The 23,165-nt window shown below is 40.6% G+C and overlaps 1 protein-coding gene across 11 annotated transcripts in view; it reads right to left on the bottom strand.

Annotated features, from left to right (window-relative positions):
* Positions 1–499: 499 nt before the first annotated feature.
* Positions 500–23,165, bottom strand: part of STX11 (syntaxin 11) — a 56,249-nt gene continuing 33,583 nt past the window's right edge. For 7 of the 11 annotated variants that reach the window (XR_009455235.1, XR_009455225.1, XR_009455237.1 and 4 more), the window contains one exon: positions 21,155–21,415. Coding sequence is in view for 3 of the 11 variants with exons in the window: in XM_014605507.3 (XP_014460993.1) it covers positions 2,058–2,924 (867 nt within the window). In the remaining 8 variants the exon portion in view is untranslated. Of the gene's footprint in view, positions 2,930–18,067; positions 18,218–18,820; positions 18,927–21,154; positions 21,416–23,165 lie in introns of those variants that run through there. The other 4 variants (XM_014605507.3, XM_059713741.1, XM_059713744.1 and 1 more) reach the window with 4 other exon arrangements.

The raw sequence follows: 23,165 nt of genomic DNA, 5'->3' as shown, positions 1-23,165 counted from the left end.
GGGTTTGTCTCCTTGACAAACACATGGACATTAATAATGGCTGCCAGCATGTGAGGCACCCTATTCCCTTCCCCTCTTCTCTATTCAGTTTTGAAACAACTATAATACTGATAATTTTAAAACACCATTGTATACCACAATGACCTCTAGTTTAGAGGATCTTTTCATACAGAAAGTCTAGACACATGCTGGTATTTACTTCCATGCAATGAGAGGTTTTAGTTTAAGAACAAAGGCTTTGTTCATGGCTATTTGCCTAGCTTTTCCTCTGTATGCAAAGTCCTGTCTGACAAGAAAATATTTCTGGCTTGGCTATAAAAGCTTAAAAGTAGTTTCTATTTCTTTTTTTTTTTTTTTTGTTATGTTGCAGTCTTATTATTTTGTAGCAGTTACAGAGTTCTGTATACTATATACATTCTGCACGCAAAAAGACAGGAAAATAAACACTTCTTTATGACTAGTGCAGGAAGATCATCCCAGAAAACCAAATACAAATATGTGAAATGTTAAAATCTTTATTAAAATATATAAAAAGAGGAAAAATTAAAATAAATGTCTCAAACCTCTGGAAAAATAGCTGGAACTTGATATAAAGTATCAATAAATCACAGTACAGCAGAAAAGTGCTCAGAAATACTATAGTTTCAGTAGTCCATGTACTTTTGGCTATGACCGCTGTTCATTACTTCCAGTAACACAGAGCATAATGCTCTTCTGAAGTAAGGGACAAAATCTCCAGTCCTTTATCAAGTGAAACTCCTACTGAAACCAATGGGGGAAATGTGTTCAATTAAGGACTGTGAAATCTGGTCATTAAATTTGTTCTTCCTCCTTTCACTCTTGCACCTTTTGTCCAAACCCAGTATGGCTACAGAAGGTTTAAGCAGAGGAAGACATTTTTCTCTCCAGACTCAGTGAAAGTGTCCAAGTGATGTGTAAATGCTGGTTCAGAAGGTATATTAAATAAAGGTGCCTATTTTTGTTCTCAATATACAGATTTCCCATATGTGGGAAATAGACCCCTTAGTCTTCATAACCTAATCAGAGTGAATTTCAATACTGTTAAGACTTCAAGCTATTTAATCCATAAGAACACATGACATCAATACTTACAAAAATAAGTATATTGTCTTTACAATATAAATATTTCATTAAAAAATCTTTGTGTGCACAATTTAAAAATGTTATATTTAGCCTCCCATTCAAGGGTGTTGTAATTACATAGGAATTTACATACTGGACTGAAAAAAAATTTTTTGAGAGTGTCCATGGCAAAATTTTCAGTCCTCCACTCAATTAGAGCAGACCTTTAAATTAGGACAGCTTCAAATTGAGAGTATTTAATGATGGCCTAAATAAGAAGTGATTTGAAGAGGCCTTGATTCTGATCTTATTTAAAACCTGAGTAGATCTAAATTCACTTCATTCACTGCAACAGACTTCTATTGGTACAAAAGCCCAGTGACAGATAAGACTTAAGATCCTTGTGTAAAAAGTTTTACTTAGAACTAATCCTGTCTTTCGCTCATATATGAACAGCTTTACTGTTTCATTAAATTAATGTGGCAATGAAATGTGTAAGATTTTGCAGGAAGTAGACTTCCACGTTCTTTAAATGCAGACAGATTTACTTACAAAAAAACATAAATTAGGCCACTAACAGCAAGAGATCTGTACTTCATGCTGGCCCACTTTGGAATGTGGGGAAAAAACCCATTTTGTGATTCATCTTCAACAAATTATCAGCCCTTCTTCATTCTTTTGGTAGACTGAAGTATGCATTATCTCAGGAGGTGCTTTTAAAACCATTTTACCCTGAATTGCAGCTAAACAGGTCCAGTTTCAGTTGAAAACAGGCAATAAAATTATCTGCCACCAACATATGGTTTTTAATAATGCATAGGCTGAAGTACCTTAAGCAACTTTAAACAAGAGGAACAAACAAAACAAACAAAAATCTCCCCCAAACACTGTTTTAAGTAGTCATTATGACAATATTATTTCTAATGTTCATTCTTAGAGCATGCTAAAAGCAGTTTGTAAAGGCCCGAGGAGAATCAGCTTTTGCAGCATGATAAACAGCAGCAGAGGATAGTACGGAAGGGGTGTTTTCTCCTGTATTCCAACGCTTTCTTTACCTGACCTTTAGCCTCTCCTACGTAGTCCTCAACATTTTGCACATTAATTTCAATGACATCAAAAGTATCTGCCTGTTGCTCCACCAGTATGGCTACTTGCAAAAAGAGCTCGTGAACCTCCCGGATGCGACTCTCCAACTTCATCAACTCTTTGTGACGTGTTTCTATCTCATTCAAGGCTGCACGAGCCCCTTTGACATCAGACAAGAGATTCTCAGAGAAAACATCCCACTTGCCTTGCTCAATCATATCCTCAATCTGATTACCAGAAACATCCTTGCCCATGACCTCCAGTTGTCTCTGAATCCGGATCTTGCAATTTTCCCGTTGGTTCATCTCTGTCTCGTTGTACGCAAACATGGCTTGTTGAAAGGCATGCATGAGGTCAACATAGTGGTCCTTTGATACACGAGCTACGACAGAGACTGCACCAAAGTTTGTTTCTGCATCTTCAGTGAAGTCTCTCATTGTCTGGAGTTTTCTGTGGATGCCTTCTCCACGAGCCTTGATGTCTTTGGCAATGCTGTTGGTATCTCGCTTGATGCTGCTGAGACGGCGCATGGAAGTAAGGAAGCGCTTATTTTGTTTGCCTAGGCGCTTGATGTCCTCTTTCAGGTGGTTGTTTTCTGTTCTGACAGTCTGGATGTCTTTATAAAGAGATGCAAGGGCATAATCAGTCTCATACAGGAGAGTTTCAGTTGGTGAACTGATGTCATTTTCATCATTAGGAAACTGTTGGTTATAAATCCTGGCTAATTCACACAGTTCAAATAACCGGTCTCTCATCCTGCCTGGAGGAAAAAAGTGGGGGAAGGGGAAGAACAAAGAAGATGTTAAATTAGAAGCAATTTACAATGGACAGAGTTCCTTCCCATTCAAATTATCTAGAATAAGACACAACAAAAGTACCAGAGTCTCTGAACTTCACACAACTCACTGAATGAAAAAGTTCTAAACACTGGTGATTCAGGACACTGAATCAAAGTCAGGGCTCAAAATCCTCCCTTCTTCCCCCATTTTTAAATGGGTTTTTAGAAAAGGACTTAAACAAACATTTTCAAAACAAAGCAAAACTTTACCACAGAAGAAACGTCTATTAACAAATTAAGGCTTAACTATAAGAAATAGTCAATTATGAGTAATGTGTGTACATACCAGTAGAAACCTAACTGAAAATTCAAGATATCCCTTCACAATGTCTGGATTAAGACTGTTCAATGTAATCACCAATCCTGCTAATCAGAGGCTTTAAGATTCTGCATTTGCATTTTCTCCTTCAGTGCAACTTGTCTGTACAGGACAAATGCATTTACAAGAAGTGTGATAAGGAAGGAATTATTACAAAGAAAATTCAGGCTGGGATTTTCAAAAGGGAACAAGTTTGTTGCAATAGCACTTACACACACAGTCAGGATTTGGGCCCACTAGATGCCACAAAAAGCACATGACATGCCAGTATTACTCTGATAATAAACAACTTGCTTCCATATTCTTATCACAGAAATACTTAGCACACTTATTGTATTTTATTCTCTCTGTATAGATCACAATCCGTTAGACCTCAGTTCTATACAGCACCTAATTTGCTTGAGTGTTGAATCTGCAACAGCTGCACAACCACATCTGTACTGAGTTAAAGTGAAACCTAAAACTAAACTGGCTATTTGAGAAGCAATCTCTCCCATTATTTGCATTACTGCATGGCTATTTTCAATTTTTGGCTATTTTGGACATACTGAACTATAGAAATACAAAGTGAGTGAGAAACCTGTACAAGCCAATTACAGTACTGAATTTAACTTTCAATTAATCAAACTGTTTATATGAAACTAAAACAGAGCCCACATATGCCTCTGTCAAGTTACACTTAAATCCTAGTGTCCATTTCAGCTTCTGACTGGAATGCAACCTCCATGACATCATTTAAGTCAGAGAGAAACATTTCTAGTAATAAAAACTATAGATGACAATGGTACCCTTGGTTTTCTGTATTTTAACACTATCCTGAACTTTGTTTTGGTTCATATTTTAATTTCTCCAGGGAGGTCCTAAAGTAGTCTTTACAAAATGTACTACCCATCAGGGAGTAACTAATAGGTTAAAGTAAAAAAAAAAAAAAAAAAAGCCCAGCTGTTCCCAAAGAGGATAAGCCTAGAGCTCAGGGAAATTAAAAGTGCAAATTAACGATTTGCTGCACAGCATTAATGTTAAAAAACCCAAAGTTACATCTGTCCCACCACTCACCTTCCTTTTCAACACACATACTTTAGTGAAGTTTTGTAGTTTAGGCCTGGCAGGGACCTTGCCAGGGATTTTAAAGAGCTCTTAATTTATAATTGTATAAACGCTTACAAGTATGCTCAACTCTATTTACTTTAAACATGCCCAGTGTCTTAATGCTTGAAGGATCAGGGACTAAGGGCTTGTCTACAAGAGAAAACTTTGACATACTGATAGATTTTTACAGATATATACAATATGTATGCAGTGCAGACACTCTCATACTGGTGTAAGTGGCTTCTTTAATTTAATCCTCTTCCAAGGCAACATTAGTTTAATTTTGTTTGTGGAGGTATTTTTAAACTAAACAAAACTAAACAAAAACAAACAAAAAACAAAGTCCCCCCAAACCTAAAAAAAAATCTTTTACATGCATCCTAGCATGAATACGCATTTGAGAGCATACATCTGCAAGTCTAATTGCTGTAACTTCAGGCTATGCAGAACACAAACAAGATAGTAGGAAGTAGCATGCTTTCTACCTCCTTTCACAAAAAAACAAGATAAAGCTCATCTGCTTCATATAACAGAGAATAAAAGCGTCTGTGTGTGCATCTTAAAATGAAGATTACTTGCAGACATTCCTGCCAGAATTAATGGACCAAGATTTTCCAACTCTGAAGGGTATTTTTTAGGTAACAATTTTGAAATGAGGAAAAGCAACTGAGTCCATGTGGAGACAGGTATAAATACAGGAAAGGTAGGAGAAGGACAACAGTTAACCAACAATCTCAGATGATTTGGGACCTGCCTTGCCCTTTAACTCTTTTTCTGAACACTTCTTGTTACATGTGTACATACATTAAGTGCACATTCCATTTAGATAATTAAGCTGTCAGTTACTGGCCTTCAGTAACTGACAGCTTAATTGTCTCTCTGGAGTTTACTTCCTTTCATATCTTGGGCTTCTAGCCACCGCTATGATCCTTGCAATCTCAGACCAAGCCTTGAGCTGCCTATGAGCTAAAATCAGTTATTTCAGGAGACCTGACTTATGTTTAGTACCTGAAGTTATGTTTCCTCCCATGTTATTATATTAGGGATATAAACCCCTAATATAAAATCCTAATTATATTAGGATATAAACCCTATCACTAAACCATATGCGATTGCACACTGTTAATAGATACTAGCTGCGACATATTTATGAGAGAGACAGTATAACAGCATAAAATCTGGTATGCAAGTGCTTGTTTCCAAAAGATTTTTAAAAAATGTAATGAAAAATAAAGAAAGGGGATTCTTTACATTTAATACAGTGAATCACACTGGCACAGGGCTTGGAGTGAGATTTATTTCTAGGTTAGTGCCCTGATATGTTTTAAGTATCAGGATTCTTCCTTTTACTGGCTACTGGGCATGTCTACCCATGCATATACTGTGCAGTACGTTACTGCATAGTAAGTGGCTTTTAGACTTGTGTCTTAATGTGCAGTAACGCTGTGTGTGCTCCGACTTGGGAATAAAGTAACTCCCAAGTCGAAGCACACACATAGTATTACTGTGCAGTAAGACATCTACATGTGACCTACTGCGCAGTAACTAACTGGGCATAAATTTGCTACCTGCATCATGCAGGTAGCAAATTTACATCCAACTCAGCATAAGTCACCATAGTTACTGCACAGTATAGGAGCACATGTGTAGACATGAACCCGTACTGCGCAGTAACTTTCGGTGTAGATGCACCCACTATAAAGTGCTACAAGTAGAGTGTGGCCATAAATGGAAAAACCAAAGAAAAAAACCTGAGAATTAAATACTAATACAAAAACACTTGAAAATTAATAGTGGACACTCCAGGGGCACCAGCCCTAAGTGAAATATCCAGCTTCATCTTGCCTGTTTCACAACTTCTCAAGAAAATACCCCAGCAGGAAGGTCAAATGAGCATATGTTTCAGTAGCATATGATGAAATTAAACAGGGTAAGGCAGATAATTTATTTGATGAAAACTACCCCTCCCCACCACCCAAGCTCACAAACTGCCCATAAGAAGATGAATATTGAAAAATGTCAATAATTAATATTGAAAATTAAGTTACCAGAATCATTTTTGTTTATAAATTATGAACAATACATATCAACTAGTCATGTTTTTATGCTATGCTGTTTTTGGTGATATACAGAAGGCAGGGTAGATATGAACTTTTAAAGACTGACTAAATAAAAGAGATGTGAGCATAAGCTTTTTTGGGTTGAAGCTCACTTCATCAGATGCCGATATATGGTCATACTATATGTTTCTGTTCCCTAACTGAATGAGCCTAACTTCAAATAAAGTTTATGATTCTATTTAACAAGTCAATTTAAAGTTTGGAGACCATGCTTCAATATTGGGGGGGAGGGGAGACTATGATTAGCAAACTTGGTTTGTCAACTAGAAAATGTATAAATAATTATTATAAGTGGGAAATAACTACAGTTTGTACAAATTCCTCTAACATCTTGAATATTTGAAGAATGTCTGCAGCATACTCTCAGTGCTACAGAGAACACATGCAGTAAAATATGAGGATAAATCAATGTTGGGTATTACCTCACAAAAGAAAAGGAAACACTGCCACGCTCAGTGGTCAAAGAAACTCAGTAAGTTAATAATGTTGATAACTTCTGACCTTTATGGAATACAGACTGCTAATTCTATCAAGCTGTTTATGAATTCTTACTATAGCAAAAGAAATAAATAAGCATAATGACCCTAAGCCTCTTTTTAATGCTTGGGTGGATTTGAGTTATTTTAGTCTGAGAAGTCTGGTCATTCATACCCCAATGCAACACTACATATTATCAAACCTTTCCCCTCATGTGTAAAATACTTCCGGTCTGCTTCAGACAGAAGATTTGATCTTTTAGGAAAATCTTGTAATGAATTAGTAATATGGGAAAACAACATAAAGGTTTGCTTTTTCCTTTTTGAAGGGGAGTGGGGGGGAGGAAGAGGGAGTAGGTAGGAAGGAGAGGATCAAAGGATGGTATTTATATTGATGAGATATTTTTGTACACACAGGCTTGAAGCTCATTTGAGTAACATTTAAAAGTTCCTCTTGGAATTTTAAAGGAAAAAAACTCTTGTTCTTGGGTCAGATTTGTCTAAACAAATATTACATCCCAATACTACACATTTGAAATCATGAAACAACATTAAATAATTTGGGCACTGAGGTGAAGTGCTCAATAGGCAAAATACGAATTTTGTTACACAAAAAACTTGTGGTTCAATGGTAGACTCCTTGTTTGCCACCTGGGAGACCTGAGTTTGATTCTGCGATGTGCATATTACAACCATCAAGGCACCAAATGTCTGGACTTGAGTCTGGCCTTTGGATTCTGTCTTAATGGCTTAAAAATAGGGATGGAAGCTCTTGGAAGCCTCCAGTCCTCCATACTCCTCCCTAGACATATGTGTCAAAGGTCCTGGTGACCTCTCATGTATACACCACACAACAGAAGAATTGATGGTTGCTAACTACAACCAAGTTAACAGAAGTAAGGAATTCTTTCAATATGGTCTTCTAGTAAGGAATCAGCAATTAAAGCCAAAAGAATATTTTATAAGAATCAAAATTATGCTTCCCAGCATATGCAACTGTTTACTTTCTGTACTTCAATCCATTTGGATGCAAAAACATGCATATCAGACTATTGACACAGCACAGGCACTTTTGCTTTCTGTTTGTGAATAACCTTCATTTTCTGGTAGTCAGGCACCAGCCCAACACTAGGATGTCTGGGTTAAAACCACCACAGGAAGCCATGTAAAAATAGACAAACAAGTTTCATTGAAATTTAGAGAGTCATGAAAACATTTGTATAAATAGTAAAATGTAAATAGCTAAACCCACATCTCCCCTTTTAATACAGGGGAACTAAATCCTAAAATAAGTCCAAGTATTAAGTCCAAATTTACCTTTTGGAGGATCTGTACTATACTGTCATCTTCCCATGACAGAAACTGTTGTTAATCACAACCTTAAATAGCCTTCCCATGATACACATCAAGATTACAAATGGCCTGTGTTGCAACAGGATTGCAACCACATGCAACTTTCTGTAACATCTGGCTACTGAATGGGTTGGGCAAGTCAGCCTTAAGTATAAGCAAAAACAAAACACCTCACACACAACTGTGTCTAACAATAAGAGGCTTCTTATTTAAACTCTCTCTCAAAATACAACAGTTGAAACAAGAAAATTTAGTAGCAGAGACAACCTAATAAATACACGCTGCAAAATATTAGTTTTTACTATTGCTATTGCATTGTGAACCAGTTATTCCACCTTCATGGAGAATTAACCTTTCACAATTAGGAGGGAAAAAGTTGTCCTTTACCCTCAAAGAACTACTTACAAGCCTGGAAGGTTAATTTGAATTTTTCTGTTCAACTTAAAGAGACGGTAAGCCCCAATATGCACTAGAGTGGAGCTAAATCTGGAACAGAAGATAGCACCAAATCATTAATAGCCTAAACTAAGAGAACACTCATCTGTAGTTTTAAGATTTAGATACCTAGCACTCTGGGATTTCTGGGGAGGAAGAAAAAGTGAAATTTCCACAGCCTTCAATGCAAGAATTCCCATCCTTATATACTGTCACATATGAAAACAATACAGCATCAATTATCATGTAAGGAAGTCTAAAAAAAGGTAAGATGGAAACATCTGTAAAATACATTTTGAACTATAACACTCAGTTTCCCTATGAGCCAATCCATACTATACAGTAATTCTCAGACCACAACTCCAACATCACAAGTGGCACTTCATCTTAAAACCTACAACACTTTACAAAAAAATTATCAAAGGTGGGCTTTCATTTTATTTTAACTTCTAATTTGTAACTGCACGCATTGGATATCTTTCCTGCTATCACAAGTAACTCAAGATATGCTGTGCAAATATCAACTAACACTTTTTTTTTCTTGCAAATTGGAACATGTTTGCCAGAAATCCATAAGGATCAGCATACTAGATCAGACCAGTAGGCTAGCTAGTTCAATAGCCTGCCAATAATAATAGCTGATACTACATGCATGAAAATGCAATAAACCCTTTACTGAAAAAGAATAATCTGTCTCAGAGTTTTTTTATAATGCCACAGTACCTTTCAGTAGCTTTCCATACTGCATATAGAGTAGGCAATACTGATGAAAGCTCACCCAGTCAGATCTGCTAAGTGTCCAACCATTCCTTTGTCTGTCAGTAGATTAGAATGCAGTCATAAGAATGCATTCATGTCTTGCTATTACATAAAACCTGACTTAAGGAAAAGAAACGTTGATGCAAACTTAAATATTTATTTTGCAACATGGAAACATTAATCAAGTGAGATTACTTTTTTTTTTTGTTATGAACACAATAAATACTGTATGGATGTAATCATTATATCTGGAGACTGCTAGTGCAGTAGACTGTTATACAATATTAACTTGTTCTAACCAACTTGAACAGATGTTTTTTACCATATTGACAAGTTGACATTTATTGTGTATTTTAATAGAAGACTGACAATCATCTTTTCATAAGACATCAGAAAGTTGACTAAGATTATGTATGGTATATTTTTAGAAGCTGCTGTGAATGGCAAACAGCTAGTTTTGAAGTTAATTGAGATCATATTATGCACAACATCAAAACTATTTGTTTTTGAACTCTGATCTGTGATATAATCAGAACACAGCATTAATTGTTTGAACTGTTTTTAGGGGTTTTAGAACTTAAAAGAGAGGGGTTATATGAACCCAGGAGCCACAGGTTGATTAGAGAAGGCATTGCATATTTTGAAGTAGTCATTTCCTGACTGTCTAGAAAATCAGGATCTCCATTATATCCAGGAGCCAACGGAACTGCAAATTTTCATTCCTTAGGTTATTCATCAATTCTCAAAGTTACATGTAAGCAAAGTCATATTCTAGTCACTGGGACCCTGTTGGTATACATTCTACTTGGCTTGGAAGGTGTCCTAACATCTCACATTCATAACACCCAAGCAGACCAAGCAGCTCTTACTGAAGCCAGAAAGGGGGTGAAGGAAGTTGAAAAAAAAGATTTTGATTTACAGTTAAAGAAAATTCTTCCTCATGTTGGATGATACCCAATCCAACATGTAGAAACGCACAACATTTTTCTTGTGCAAGTCTAACTGTACCAGTTAGAAACCTAGAGACATATAGTAAAAGAGTATCACAAATTTAGCTTCACAACACTGCCTATTACCAGTATTAACTAAAATTCTGGTTTTTATCGCTTCTGACAATTTGCTTTAAAACTGGCACATGCAGTGGTTTAATGCATCTTTTCCTTCCTTAGTAACAATATGCTTTTATTGGTAAGTTTGCTTCCGCATGCACTTCCAACCTCCATCCTATATTCAAGTAATTCAGCACTCAGCAGCTTTGTTATTCAGTCCCCTCTCAAAGGATGTTGTCTTCTCTGAGCAAGTCATAAACCAGGTCTAATTTAAACATAGTTCCCCAGACATATCAGCTTTTAATGATACTCCTTTCTTTTAGAGGCAGTGTTTACACATTTGTCAACTCTCTTTCCCTGCTGACAAGCAAAACTAGACAAGCAGGCCTAGAAAAAAAATTAATCCAATAGCTGGTGCCTCTAGCACAATGTAAATGAGACACTGACCTCTTGGAATGTTAACTGTCTTTGAAAGTTGTGCCCAACCAGTCCACATTTCTGTAGGAGTTCAACAACAGCTCAAAATGAACTTTTATTGGTGCACTCTTCAGTAGTGCTTTCCAAATCTCTCCTATACATACCTCATACATTTCCCACATTTATTCCACTTTTATGTTTATCTTCCTATTACTAAGGCACAGCTTGTAGGCTTGTGCGTATACACGCATCCACCCACCCGCACTCAATTGTTCTATTTCCTACTGTTTTTGTACATTAGAGATGAGCAGTAACTTGAGTTGAAAAACCTACTAGCTATGTTCAAGTAGAGCACACAACACGTTAAGCAGCTCTTATTTTTCATTTAAATCACAGAATCACTTCTTGTGCCCTGCTAGGATTAATGGGCCAATGAGAAGGTTCTGCACAGCTGGTGAAGTACTACTGACAGTCTTATAGTCTCTCATCTTGTGTTAACAACAAAATGGTCCTTGAATACCACCACCCCCTCACAAATATGGCATTCATATAAAGAAAAAAAACACATGAGAATTGGAAGCTGGAGTACTAGCTATAATTGGATTCTGAGAACAATTTCTGAATGAATTGTGTTTGGTTTGGTGTCCTTTATACGAGGGCCTTGATTGAAACAACACAGCTGTCTTCAGCTTCATAGCTCATGAAGCAGAGAGAGCCTTAGTTTTTCTTGTTTGCTCTCTTCCCAAATACTGAAAACTATTTTCCACTGAGGATCCAACTTATATGGCCACACCTACCTAAGCCTCTTGGGTAGGATTAGAAAGAGGATACATTAACACAGAGTTTTAATACACCCTTTGACTTCTCCAATTCATTCTTGTTTTTTAGTCTACCTGCATGCAATGGGCATTGACCAGAACTGCTATATTAAAAATAATGCTCTGGAAGAGGAAATCTTCATATAACCTGGAAGTCCTGAGACTAGTAGACCCATCATAGTGGCTTTTTGTAAACACTGGTTCATCACAATGCCACTCTGAGGGCATTTTGATTTATTTCTTCAGATGATTACAAAATACAGCCAAAGCCACCCATCCAGCATTCTGATCATACACCTCAAGTAACTGACAGTCTCCACGTAAGAACAAGATAAACAGTCCATCCTTTTGTGCAGCATTAAAAACAGGCCAGAAAAATTAAGCAATTTGAATAGATCAGCAATTCTTTACCAGGGTGCCACAGCAAGGGTGCCAGGAGACCCTTTAAAGGGTGCTGTGCAATACTGGCACTGTTAGGTCTGCAAACACCTGCACTTAGTTCACAAGAAACCTTGAAGTAAACCCAGAACTTCAAATAGGAATCCAGTGTCAAAGCCATGTTGACTTGTTGCTGTCTTTCTGAATTCTTTGCACCAGAAGCAGAGGGCAGACCTGCCTCCGGAGAAGCCACAATGCATAAGGCAGCATGGGTTGCTACTGTGCCAATAGCTATTTTTGCACCCTTCCACCCCCCATACAAAGGTAGCACCTGGGGCTGCTGCCCCAGCCATTCCCTTAGTTATACTTCTGAACAAAAGAATTGCTCTTTTATTATTCCATAGTGTAAAACAAGTAAAAGCAAAGACCTGGCATATTTTCTCAGAAGTTTACTGAGCCTAACAAGGTTTCGAACCACTGGAAAAAGACACATAGGAGGACTGTGTCCTTATCAATACCAGTAGATTATAAATATGCAAATCACAGAATAACAATGAAGTAGATATAACTAATATAAGCGGTAGAACACCACCGTCCATGCATTTCTGAGCAATTACTACATGTTTGGAGTCATAATGAATCAAAGGCAAAGGAATCATGCTAAGTGCTTACACATACACAGTGCTTTATAAATTCAAAGCACTGTAGCAACATTACCTAATTAATCCCTGTAAGACTGATAGCATCAAGTGACTGTCGGTGTGCAGGTACAATAGAAATACGATAGCACTAATAAAAAATTAACAAGGAAGATATTAAACACAAGTAGAAACAGGAGATTTTCAGTTACCAGTCAGAATTTGGCTCATTGCAGTGCTAACCCCTTCATTCCCCAAAATGTATAGCTTAAAGTACATAATATTTTAACAAAACTTAAAGCAACTAGAATAGAAGAGAAGCATTTATATTCTTGCATATGTTTTCTGATGATACACATTTTAAAAACCATATTCCATCACAGTATAATCACAAGAGATTGTTTGTCAATACTGTAGTTCTATTCAACTAGAATTAGTGCATGTTGCATTTAGGGCCCAATTCTGGGCACTACCACAACTTTTACAGCAACTGTAAAGAGACTAAAAAAGTCATCTTAACTAGCCCCTGGAAAACACTCCAACAGTTACACATATGCTCTCAACAAGCTTAATGCAGGGACCTGGTATGAACAGTGGAATACTTTGTCTTGACTATTCTAGAGTACAAGCAATCCATCAGGGGCTGTCTACACCTTATGCTATGGACTGCACAGGCATATTGAACTGCCAAGAATCCTATGGGTGTGAAGACACATTTTCAATACAAATCTTCCCTTTCTATCCATCCCCCTCCACTACCTGCACATGCACACTATTCCACTCTAAGAGACAGAACAATTTCTGGCCCCTAGTTCATAACTACAAGATGCTGACGTGATTGAAAACATAGGCACTGGGTCCAATGCTGCATCTCTGTTCTAAACCACCTCTCACCTAGCACAAGAATACACAGTAAGTGATCTTTGCTAGAAGCATTTTTTATTATTTTCAGAGAAGCAAATTGAAACTAAATTTGAGACTAGAGCAGATCTACTCCAGATGAAGCATATGAAAACATCATCTTCTTCCCCTCCCCCCATACTTGGAGCTAAAACCACCATGAGAGTGTTAAACTCTACTACTTGCACACTTCAAGCAGTAGCGTGTAGTCTGCACAGACCACTGGTTAAAGAGTTACATAAAGTATAAAACCAATCAACCAACAAGACTGGCTTGCATAGCAAGGATTCCCCTGAACACAAAGGGGAAATTTTCAGTTCTGTTACACATGACATGAGAGAGGATGACAAGGATGTGCAAGTGTAACTAGGGATGACATGACCTATGGTGCTTGGAGTATTCTTTCCTAATCAGGCTTATGTAAACTCAGTCAGGTATTACTCTTTTTTTTTGTTAGGAAACTACAGATCTAATGAGATAAGAAAGCACCTAATGAGCAATGCAGAAAAGGCTGCAGTATTCAAAAGTGTTCTTTGTTTCAGACTGAAAAAAAAAGGTAAATTGTGGCCAGATACATAAAAATAGCTTTAAACAATGGGACTAATCCAAGGCCCCACACAGGTGAAACCAGGGGCAGAGCAGGTTAAATCAGGGGGTTTCAGCCTTTTTTTAAATAAGTGTACCCCCAGTGGCCCCCTTTTTAGTAAGTGTAACCCCAGGGGTGTGGGGTGAGGAGTGGCCAGACACAGAGCGGGGGTGGGGGGAGGGAAGAGGGGAAGCAGCTGGACACGGAGCAGGAGCATGACAAGCCATGGAGCAGCAGCAGTGTGGCGTCTGTGCAACCCTGCTCTCCTGTGAGGCAGTGGTGCAGGGTGGCAGCGCTGTGTCCCTACCCATCCCCACGTACCCCCTGAGACCTGTCAAAGTACCCCCAGGGGTACACTTACCCCCGGTTGACAACCCCTGGGTTAAATTATATCAAGATCAGACAGACGTTTTTAAGTCAGCAGGGTCTGATGAAATTCACCCTTCACTACTTAAGGAACAAGACAAAGTGATCTCTGAACCATCAGTAATTTTCTTTGAGTACTCAAGGACAAGAGGGGAGATCCTAAAGGACTGGAGAAAGGCAAAAAAAAATCCATGTTTTAAAGAAGGGAAAAAAGTAGGATCTACAGAAATCACAATAATAGGCAACCATCGATCCTCTAGATCATAGTGTACACGTAAGAAGTCTATAACCATCACACCAAGATCTTTGATGTGTACATTTAAGCAAGAATATGGAGAAGTGGAGGCTGCTCAAGACCCCTTTAGATCATTCAGACAGAATCTAAAGGTCAGACCAAGCCCAGTGCCTCAGTGGTTGTAGCTTCTACCAGAGAGCAACAGATAAGAACTACTGTTGTCTCGCTAATGCCCCAGCGAGGGCATGTTTCTATCAGGATGATGTCCCTTAGCCTTTCTCCAACCAGAGAGTACCCAAAGGCAGTGGAGGCTAGGGTTCTGAGGAGCCTATACTCACTTTCCTCTAGAGGTTGCAACATTGTGGCATTTTATAGAACCTACCACACCACAAGAAGCTCCACCACATTGCTACCAGGCCCTGCAGTTGGACACAGTTTGCAGTTGTACCCAGGACCAATCAAGAGACAAATACAGGGCATGTCTACACATGTGCTTTAACACACATTAAAGCATCACAAAAAAACCTGTGTGCTTTCGTTAATGCACATTAAAATAGGCTAATGCGCATTTTTCTAGTACTTCACAATGGAGGTACTAGATTGAATGTACATTACCCAAGGTATAAATCTAAAGATGACTGAAGATGAAAAGTCAAATTTATTTACCGTATAAAAAAGGGAAACTTCAAAAAAAAGGGAAAGGAGAGACAAGTTTTTTAAGAAACTGTTAAAAGGAAGACAATGATCAATTTGTTTACCATATCCCCTCAGCATAGGAGGAGAACTTCTTAATCTGCTGTGAAGATATTGTTTTAATACTGGGAAAAGAGTTTCAACCACAAAGATACTAAAACACAAACATAAAAGTTGTTGACTCTCCTTCACTGGTGTTTTTAAAAACAAGGTAGACAGTCCTCTGCTGGGAATGGTAAAGGTATTCTTGATCTTGCCTCTGAGCTGTGACTTGGTTTAGATGGTCTGTTGAGGTCACTTCCAACTCTTCACTTTTATGGATTCTTTTCCTCTCTCCCCCACTTCCAACTTCATTCCAAGCCATAAATAGTCCAAGGGATTCTCTTATACAGTAATGTATTATAGAACTATTCCTTTCCTTCCCCCTCTCCCTTCAATATCCTCACTTCCATTATTTTTGCACCATAAATCATCAAGAAATTACTTTGGTATAGCAACCAGTATTTCTTTTTCTAGACCAGACTTTATCTACTGTTAAATGTGTTACACCTTTGCCTCACCAAGGTCTTTTCTCTGACTTTTTCATGCTACCGCCCTACCCTCCTGCAAAAAGTCTGAAACATACACAATACACAGAAGTATGGGTATAGAAGCATCAGTAACAGTAGTAACTAACCTCCCACATGGCAGCAGTATACTAATTACAGTAAAAAAGGCTAACAGCAGGAAGCCTAACCGTATGACTGATAATGATAATCTTCAAGTGTGAGTGATATGGCATGTGACTTTGTATGCAATTGTATTGATCTCAATTTCAAGATGAGAAATTACCTTTAGAAAATTATAAGATGAAATATTGGTGAATGGAGGAAAGAACACTAACTCCTAAAGATGGGAGGATGTTGCAGAGGGATCACTGGGTTAGTATACACTCATAGGAAGACGGTCACACCCAGGACAGGGAACCCTTCTTCCACTGCACTCCCCAAATCATTGCTATTCTGATCTGGAAGCAGAGAATTCCTTCTTCATTCCGAATCCAAGCATTACTTTGATCATGAATGGCAGGGCAAGACCCTCCTGAGAGGTACCCGAGAAGTTTCTAAGTGTTGCCAGAACCACCAGTGCATCCCAGTCCACACCCGCTCTGTGGCCAGCATTTGAGAAGCCCTCCCAATCTTCAACCCCCTCCTTCCCCGAAAAAAAAGAAAAGAAAATCAATAAATTTGGAGGGGGAGGTGGGACATGGATGATTCTATTCTGATCCTTACAGGCAACCAGCAGAAACCCAGATGCACATAACTGCCAGAACCCTCCAGCAGAGCCAAAACCTATCAGCCTGAAGTGGGGATTGCAAATCTTGGATTACACCAGTTACAAGGACTGGTTATTGATTCAAGAACACTACAGTCTCATCAGATTATTTTTTCCCTAAAACTCAAACTCCATCTTGAAATGATTCAAGTTCTTTGCCTTCACCTATCCATAGCATTATACAAAGTATGCCTCTGGAGAGCATAGTCACTTAATAATAACTAGTGAACATTAATTAATCCTATCACTCCTTAGATACAGGGCATCATAAAAAACAGATAACTAAAGGGAGTCTGCCTCAAATTTTTTCCATAAGAAACAGATAAGTAAAGGGATAACTAAAGGGAGTCTGCCTCAAATTTTTTCCATCTGCAAAATAGGAATAATGGAAGCAGTAAGACTAAATAGCACTTTGAAAAAAAACAGAGTGCTATTTAAAACAGTGCAATAGTATCATCAGGGAAACAGAAAAAAAGCAAGTTCCCCTCATATTTTGGTGTTATCTGGGAGAACCATTATTTCCTTCTTTAATCTATGCCTATGTTTAGTTCCTATATTTTTGTTCTCTGCACACAGTTGTAAAAGAAAAAAAAAAGTCTAGAGACATGGAACTGGTCTGGTGAGCATTTATTAGGTCAATGCTAGCCCTCCAGTCACTTCCTGTCTGATATCACACAGCGACACTAGGCCACCTCAGGCAAATTACAGTGCTATATATGTAGAGGTACATTTTGGAAGGCACATTAATCGTAATCATTTAATGGGATGTTATATAAGAAAGCTAGACTTTTTTGGTAGAAAGCTACCATAAAAACAAAATTAGGGTAGCATCAAAAGATTGACTTTAGAACTGACAACACTTAAAAACAAAACAAAAATGAATTTAACAGTTTTGAACCAAGCATTATAAGTTTACTTTCTCAATCTAGTACTTCCCTTGAAAAGCAGCTGCTCTCATCTCCTCTTAAAAAAAAAAAAAAAAAGAGGAAGAAAACAGAGACAAAAAAGAAATACAAAATAGTATTCATAAGCATAGCCAGACTCAAAATACAAGCTAGTTCCCATATGATAAAGCCATTCTCTCTTTGGCCTCTGAAAGTGCTACAGTGCTTTACCTTTACCTCCTGAACGTTGTATTGGACCAGTGGTTCTCAGTACTTTTGGGGTCCAGGCCCCACTTGATAAATCCAAAGCACCCTTCAGACAATGGCAGCTCCTAGTTTTCACTTGGCTTTTTACCTCAGGAAATAAAGCAAATTCTTCCACTGCAAAGAACACAACAGATCGAACATTATGAATTCCTACTTGAAATCTCCGAACTGGTCTTGCAAATCATGTTAGCACACCTGTTACGTGTGCTACAACTGTGAGGCACCCTCAAAAGGATGTCAAGGCATCCCGGGACGGGACTGATGTCAAGGCATCCCGAGGCGGGGGGACAACCGATGTCAAGGCATCCCGAGGCGCCCTGCCTGGCCCCTGGTTGAGAATCCCTGTACCAGACATCACCAGCCCTCAATGAGAGCTCCATAAAGAAGCCAAACTGCTTGGAAAATGATCCCATGGAGGTTCAAGACGTCTTGAAACAGGCCCACGACTTTTCCTTTGTGTCAGGGCAGTCATTCCCCACCTCTGGAGGGAGACGGCTCCCCCTGGGGTCTTGAGGCCAAGCAGAAGGGGGCCCTCAAGTGTCCAGCTCCTGGCTGGAGAGCGCCCCGCCACCCAGCACACGACCCCCCTCCTCCCTTCCCAAGCCAGGTTTCTTGGCCTGCCCTCCCTTACAGCACTGAGCTCTGCCCCAGCAGCTGCAGGGAGCCCCGGGGTCCCCCAGAGGAGGGAGGGAGGGAGGCCGAGCCAGCCGCGCTCACCGGTGCGGATGCTGCGGGAGCAGAGGCGCGGTGCTGATGCCGCCGGGTCGGCGCTGACTGAGCCGGGCAGGCTCGGGCGGCTCCCCCAGCCCTCGGCTCGCCCCGCCCCGCCCGGCCGGCCCGCCCGGGGCCCCGCGCACCACGTGGCGGCCGGGGGGCTGCTTCCCAGCAGCGGGGAAACCCCCGCGCGGGCGCTCGGCTCTTCGGGGAAGCGTGGGTAGCGGAGCTGCGGCCAAGCCTCCCTCCGGGGAGCTGAGGGGCTTGGGCATCCCCCTGCGGGAGTCGGCTGGGCAGGCACGGGGCTGGGAGGGTTCAGGCAGGGATGTTTTTTTTTTTTCCTTTGGTCAAAACATATGTCTATATATACATAAAAGTCCGCGCAGGGGGGTCCCTTCATGGAAGCCCAGACAAGGAGGGCTGGAAGGCACCTCGGGGGGTCACCTCGTCCCACCCCCTGCTCAAAGCAGGGCCGCCCCCTGCTAGATCATCCCAGCCACAGCTTGGAAACGCCCAAGGACGCTCTCTGGGCTGCCTGTCCCAGTGCTCGACTCCCCTCCTGGTGAAAAAATTCTTCCTAAAACCTAAAGTCCCCTTGTTGCAACTTGAGAACATCGCCCCTTGCTCAGTCACCTGCCAGCCCTGCTTTCCTATGGGGGGCAGGGCGGGATGTCTGAGAACAGGGGGAGTTCCTTCAGGCACAGTCTCCGGGTTGTAGCCATATAGCTCTAGAGGAAAAGGCACAGCTCTGGCAGGAGAGCTGAGACTCCTTACCAGCTAAGAGCTGCTGCCCAGAGGGTTTTTCCATCTATTGACTCCTGTGTGAAATCCTAGGAAATGTGAACTTTCATTTCTACCCTGGAGAACTTTTCCAATCATTTCTCTGATGCCTGATGAAGGGTCTTTGTGCCCAAAAGCTTGCAATTAAAGGCATTTTTTTTTTGCAAAAATCTTGTTAGTCTAATAAAAGATATTACTCCAGTAGTTCTTGTGCAGTTAGTTGGCACTTGCTTAATGAAGTACCAACTCAATCCACAGTAACTACAGTCACTGCACAGTAGCACAGGCAAACAGGTTGTTTTGTGATGCTTACTGTGCAGTAGCCTAATACTACTGCACAGTAGCGTATTAGCAGGATTTTTGCCCAGCACACTACTGTGCAGTGTTATTAGGCTACTGCAAATTAAGCATCTCGTGTAGGCATGCCCAGGGTGGAGTGAGGAAGGGGCACTGCCCTAGGCCAAGAACGGAGAGTGGAGAAGTGAGGAAAGGGCATGGCCCAGTGGGTCAGCAGCAGCCAAGGGCAAGGGCAGTGGTGGCGTGTGGGATGACACTTGGTTGAGTCCTGTCCACTTTTCAACTTTGACCCAAACCTGTGACCAGTTGCTGATCTGGTTGGTTGCCAGTGTTGATTTGCAGGGCTTCAGCGGGAAACTGTTGCTTGTTTATCAGGGGATTTTAAACTAGGTATTAGAGTGTCTTGAAATCAATAAATAAATAATGCAATGTGTGGCCTGTGGCTCACATGAACTATCCTGCTGGATTTAACAGCATGTGTCAAACAATTAAGTGTGACTTTGGGACCTGTTCTACTAACTATTTTACCCTAGAGGCTGACACAGTGTTTTCCTGAATCTAGTTCTGCTTTTTTTTTTTTTCTTTCTCCCAATGCAGACAAGAAACTCTCATCGAGTCTGTATAACCAGTTCCACTGGTCTGTATTCCTCATTGCTTTCTGTGCAGTAAGAGATCTAAAATTAGATTGCCCCACAACTTGCTGATGCCAGTCTCTGTGAATGCCCTCCAGTCATCTATCCCCTACCAAGGTCTTGATTTAGCTAGATATTTAAGCACATGAATCATTTTTAGTGGGATAGCTAGGTGCTTTATATTAGGCACATGCTTGAGTACTTTCCTGAATAGGGCCTGAGTTACATAGACTGTACCAGTATAGATAGGTTTATAAGCAATGTAATGTTTACAAAATTAAAGTTGAAAAGGTGCTGTGGGGGTGCTTCAAAGATTTGGGCCAAATTCAGCAGTGAGTCTTAGGCTTGTGCTCACTTGATCTTCTCAGGCCTTACTGAAGAGACGTCCTTCCCCTCAAATCTTAACCAGTTTTTAAAATTTTTTCAGCTGAGCATATCAGATGTTAAAACTATTTGGAGACCTACTGTAAAGATTTCCTGTAGAATGAGACCCACATTCCTTACATCTTGCTGAGCCCCACTTCTGGATGGACACGTTTCTCCTGCTTTCCACACAACACCTCTACAGTTGAATCTAACCCTCCAAATCCAGAAGTTTCACAATAAAAAATACGATTTTAGTCTTCAGTTACAACTGAAACAGCATCTGTATTTTCCATGCCTGCCCTTGATTATGAGAAAGCTTGAGGGCACTTGTTTTATTTCAGTAGCACCATATTGAAATGTGCAAATTAATGCATGACACAGATGTGGACTTTAGGTTATCAATAGATGCAAGCCAGCTTTTTCCTCATTTGCATTTTTCTTCAGTAGAAGATGACAGGTTTTACAGTTGGCTGTCAATTAAAAAGATATCTAGGTTTTTCAGCTTCAGGAAAACAAGAGACAACTGTAAAAAAAAACAAAACACTCCATCATCTGTGTCCCCTTAGTAAGTGGAATCCCTTAGTTTTTATCTGTAGTCCACAGGTACAAATTATTTGAAATACAAAGTTCAGCCATAGATCCTCCATCAATAAATTAATCCTGCTCCCCACTGGTACAAAGGGACCCAAATGCAGCAGAATTTAACACAGGGAAGAGTTGCAGACAAACAAGGCAAGGGATGCTCAAAAGCTTTCTGGTCTTTCTGAAGCAATGAGGAAGGGAGTGCGTGGGAGATAGGTCTTGGGGGGATTGGTGATACAGCCTGTTGTTCCACTACTATGTGCTGAACAGCTGCAAACTCCTGAAGGAGCAGAATAAGTGACAATGAAGATGCTGCAGTCATCAGATCACACTACTGGTTTTCCATGCTGAGGGGGAAAGGGAGTGATCTCTGCACCCATAGCTCACTGTGCAAATTTGTTGTGTAAATTCTGTTATAGATGCCTATTATAGAGTCATACAGGACTGCCTATTAATAAGGTGACACATTTTGTACATATCCTTTTTTCCAGTTGTTTTTAATTTTACCAAACTTTAATTTGGGCTGAAATGTTGTCTGCCATGGGCTGTCTCAAACCAGAACTTTTTTTATTTCTGGAAGATTTCAGACATAACCGTTTAGCCATTTCCAATGACACTGCAGTGGAAAAATACATATTTTGTCCACATTAAAAAAAAATTCTGGTGACCTTTTGGAACCTCTCTACCAGTTCCCCAGTTTGGTACAAACACACTTTAAGTCTTAGGGAGTGGTCTATGAGGCTGACATAGGCCTTTGCCTATTCCTTTAAAAAAATCTGCCCAATTTTGTTCAAGGTAAAAATCTTTGCAAAACTGAATTTTGCAAATACTCATTGGGGACTTTTTAGTTTAATTGCTAAAAGACCACAGGTTCTGTTTTCACTACACATGGTCTAACCCAGGGGTAGGCAACGTTTTTTGGCCGGAATGCCAAAAAACAAAATGAGGGCAGGGGGTACATGGCAGGATGCCCTGCTTGTACCTCTTGCCCCCCACCCAAGGACCCTGCCCCCTAGCCAGGGCTCTGTGGCTGTCAGCAGCTTCCCCGGCTCTGGGTAGCTGCTGGAGCCCAGGCTGCTCCCAGCAGGGCTTGCAGCATCCCAGCAGCCTGCTGGGAGCAGCCCGGGCTCTGTGGCTGGCAGCAGCTACCCAGAGCCAGGGCCGGCTGCAGCCGGGAGGCGGCAAACAGCTGCACCAGGCTCCGGAGCCCCGGCATCAGCTCTGTACTGGCACATGCACCCATGTGTCAGAGCGGGTGGTGGTGGAGCGGCCTGAGGCAACGCAGCCCCGTTCTCTCCCCTGCTCCTGGCACAGAGCTGATGACTGGGCTCTGGAGCCCGGTGCAGCTGTTTGTAGCCAGCCTGGACTCTGGACAGCTGCAACAAGCAGCGGGCAAGCTGCAAACAGCTGCGCCGGGCTCCACAGCTCTGGCAGCAGCTCCATGCTGGCGGTGACTGCGTGCACACCTTGGGGCAGACAGCAGGACAGCACAGCCTGCCCACAGGTGCACGTGCAGTCGCTGCCAGCATGGAGCTGATGCTGGAGCTGTGGAGCCCAGTGCAGTTGTTTGCAGCCTGCCTGCTGCTTGTTGCAGCTGCCCAGACCCGAGGCTGGTACAAACAGCTGCACTGGTCTCCAGAGCCTAGTCACCAGCTCTGTGCCGGGAGTGGGGGAGAGACTGGGATTGCGCT

This window comes from Alligator mississippiensis, chromosome 1 (assembly GCF_030867095.1).
Source record: "Alligator mississippiensis isolate rAllMis1 chromosome 1, rAllMis1, whole genome shotgun sequence".
Classification (NCBI taxonomy): domain Eukaryota; kingdom Metazoa; phylum Chordata; order Crocodylia; family Alligatoridae; genus Alligator; species Alligator mississippiensis.
The sequence above is the reverse complement of the archived record's forward strand: the minus strand, read 5'-3'. Positions and strand labels throughout refer to the sequence as shown.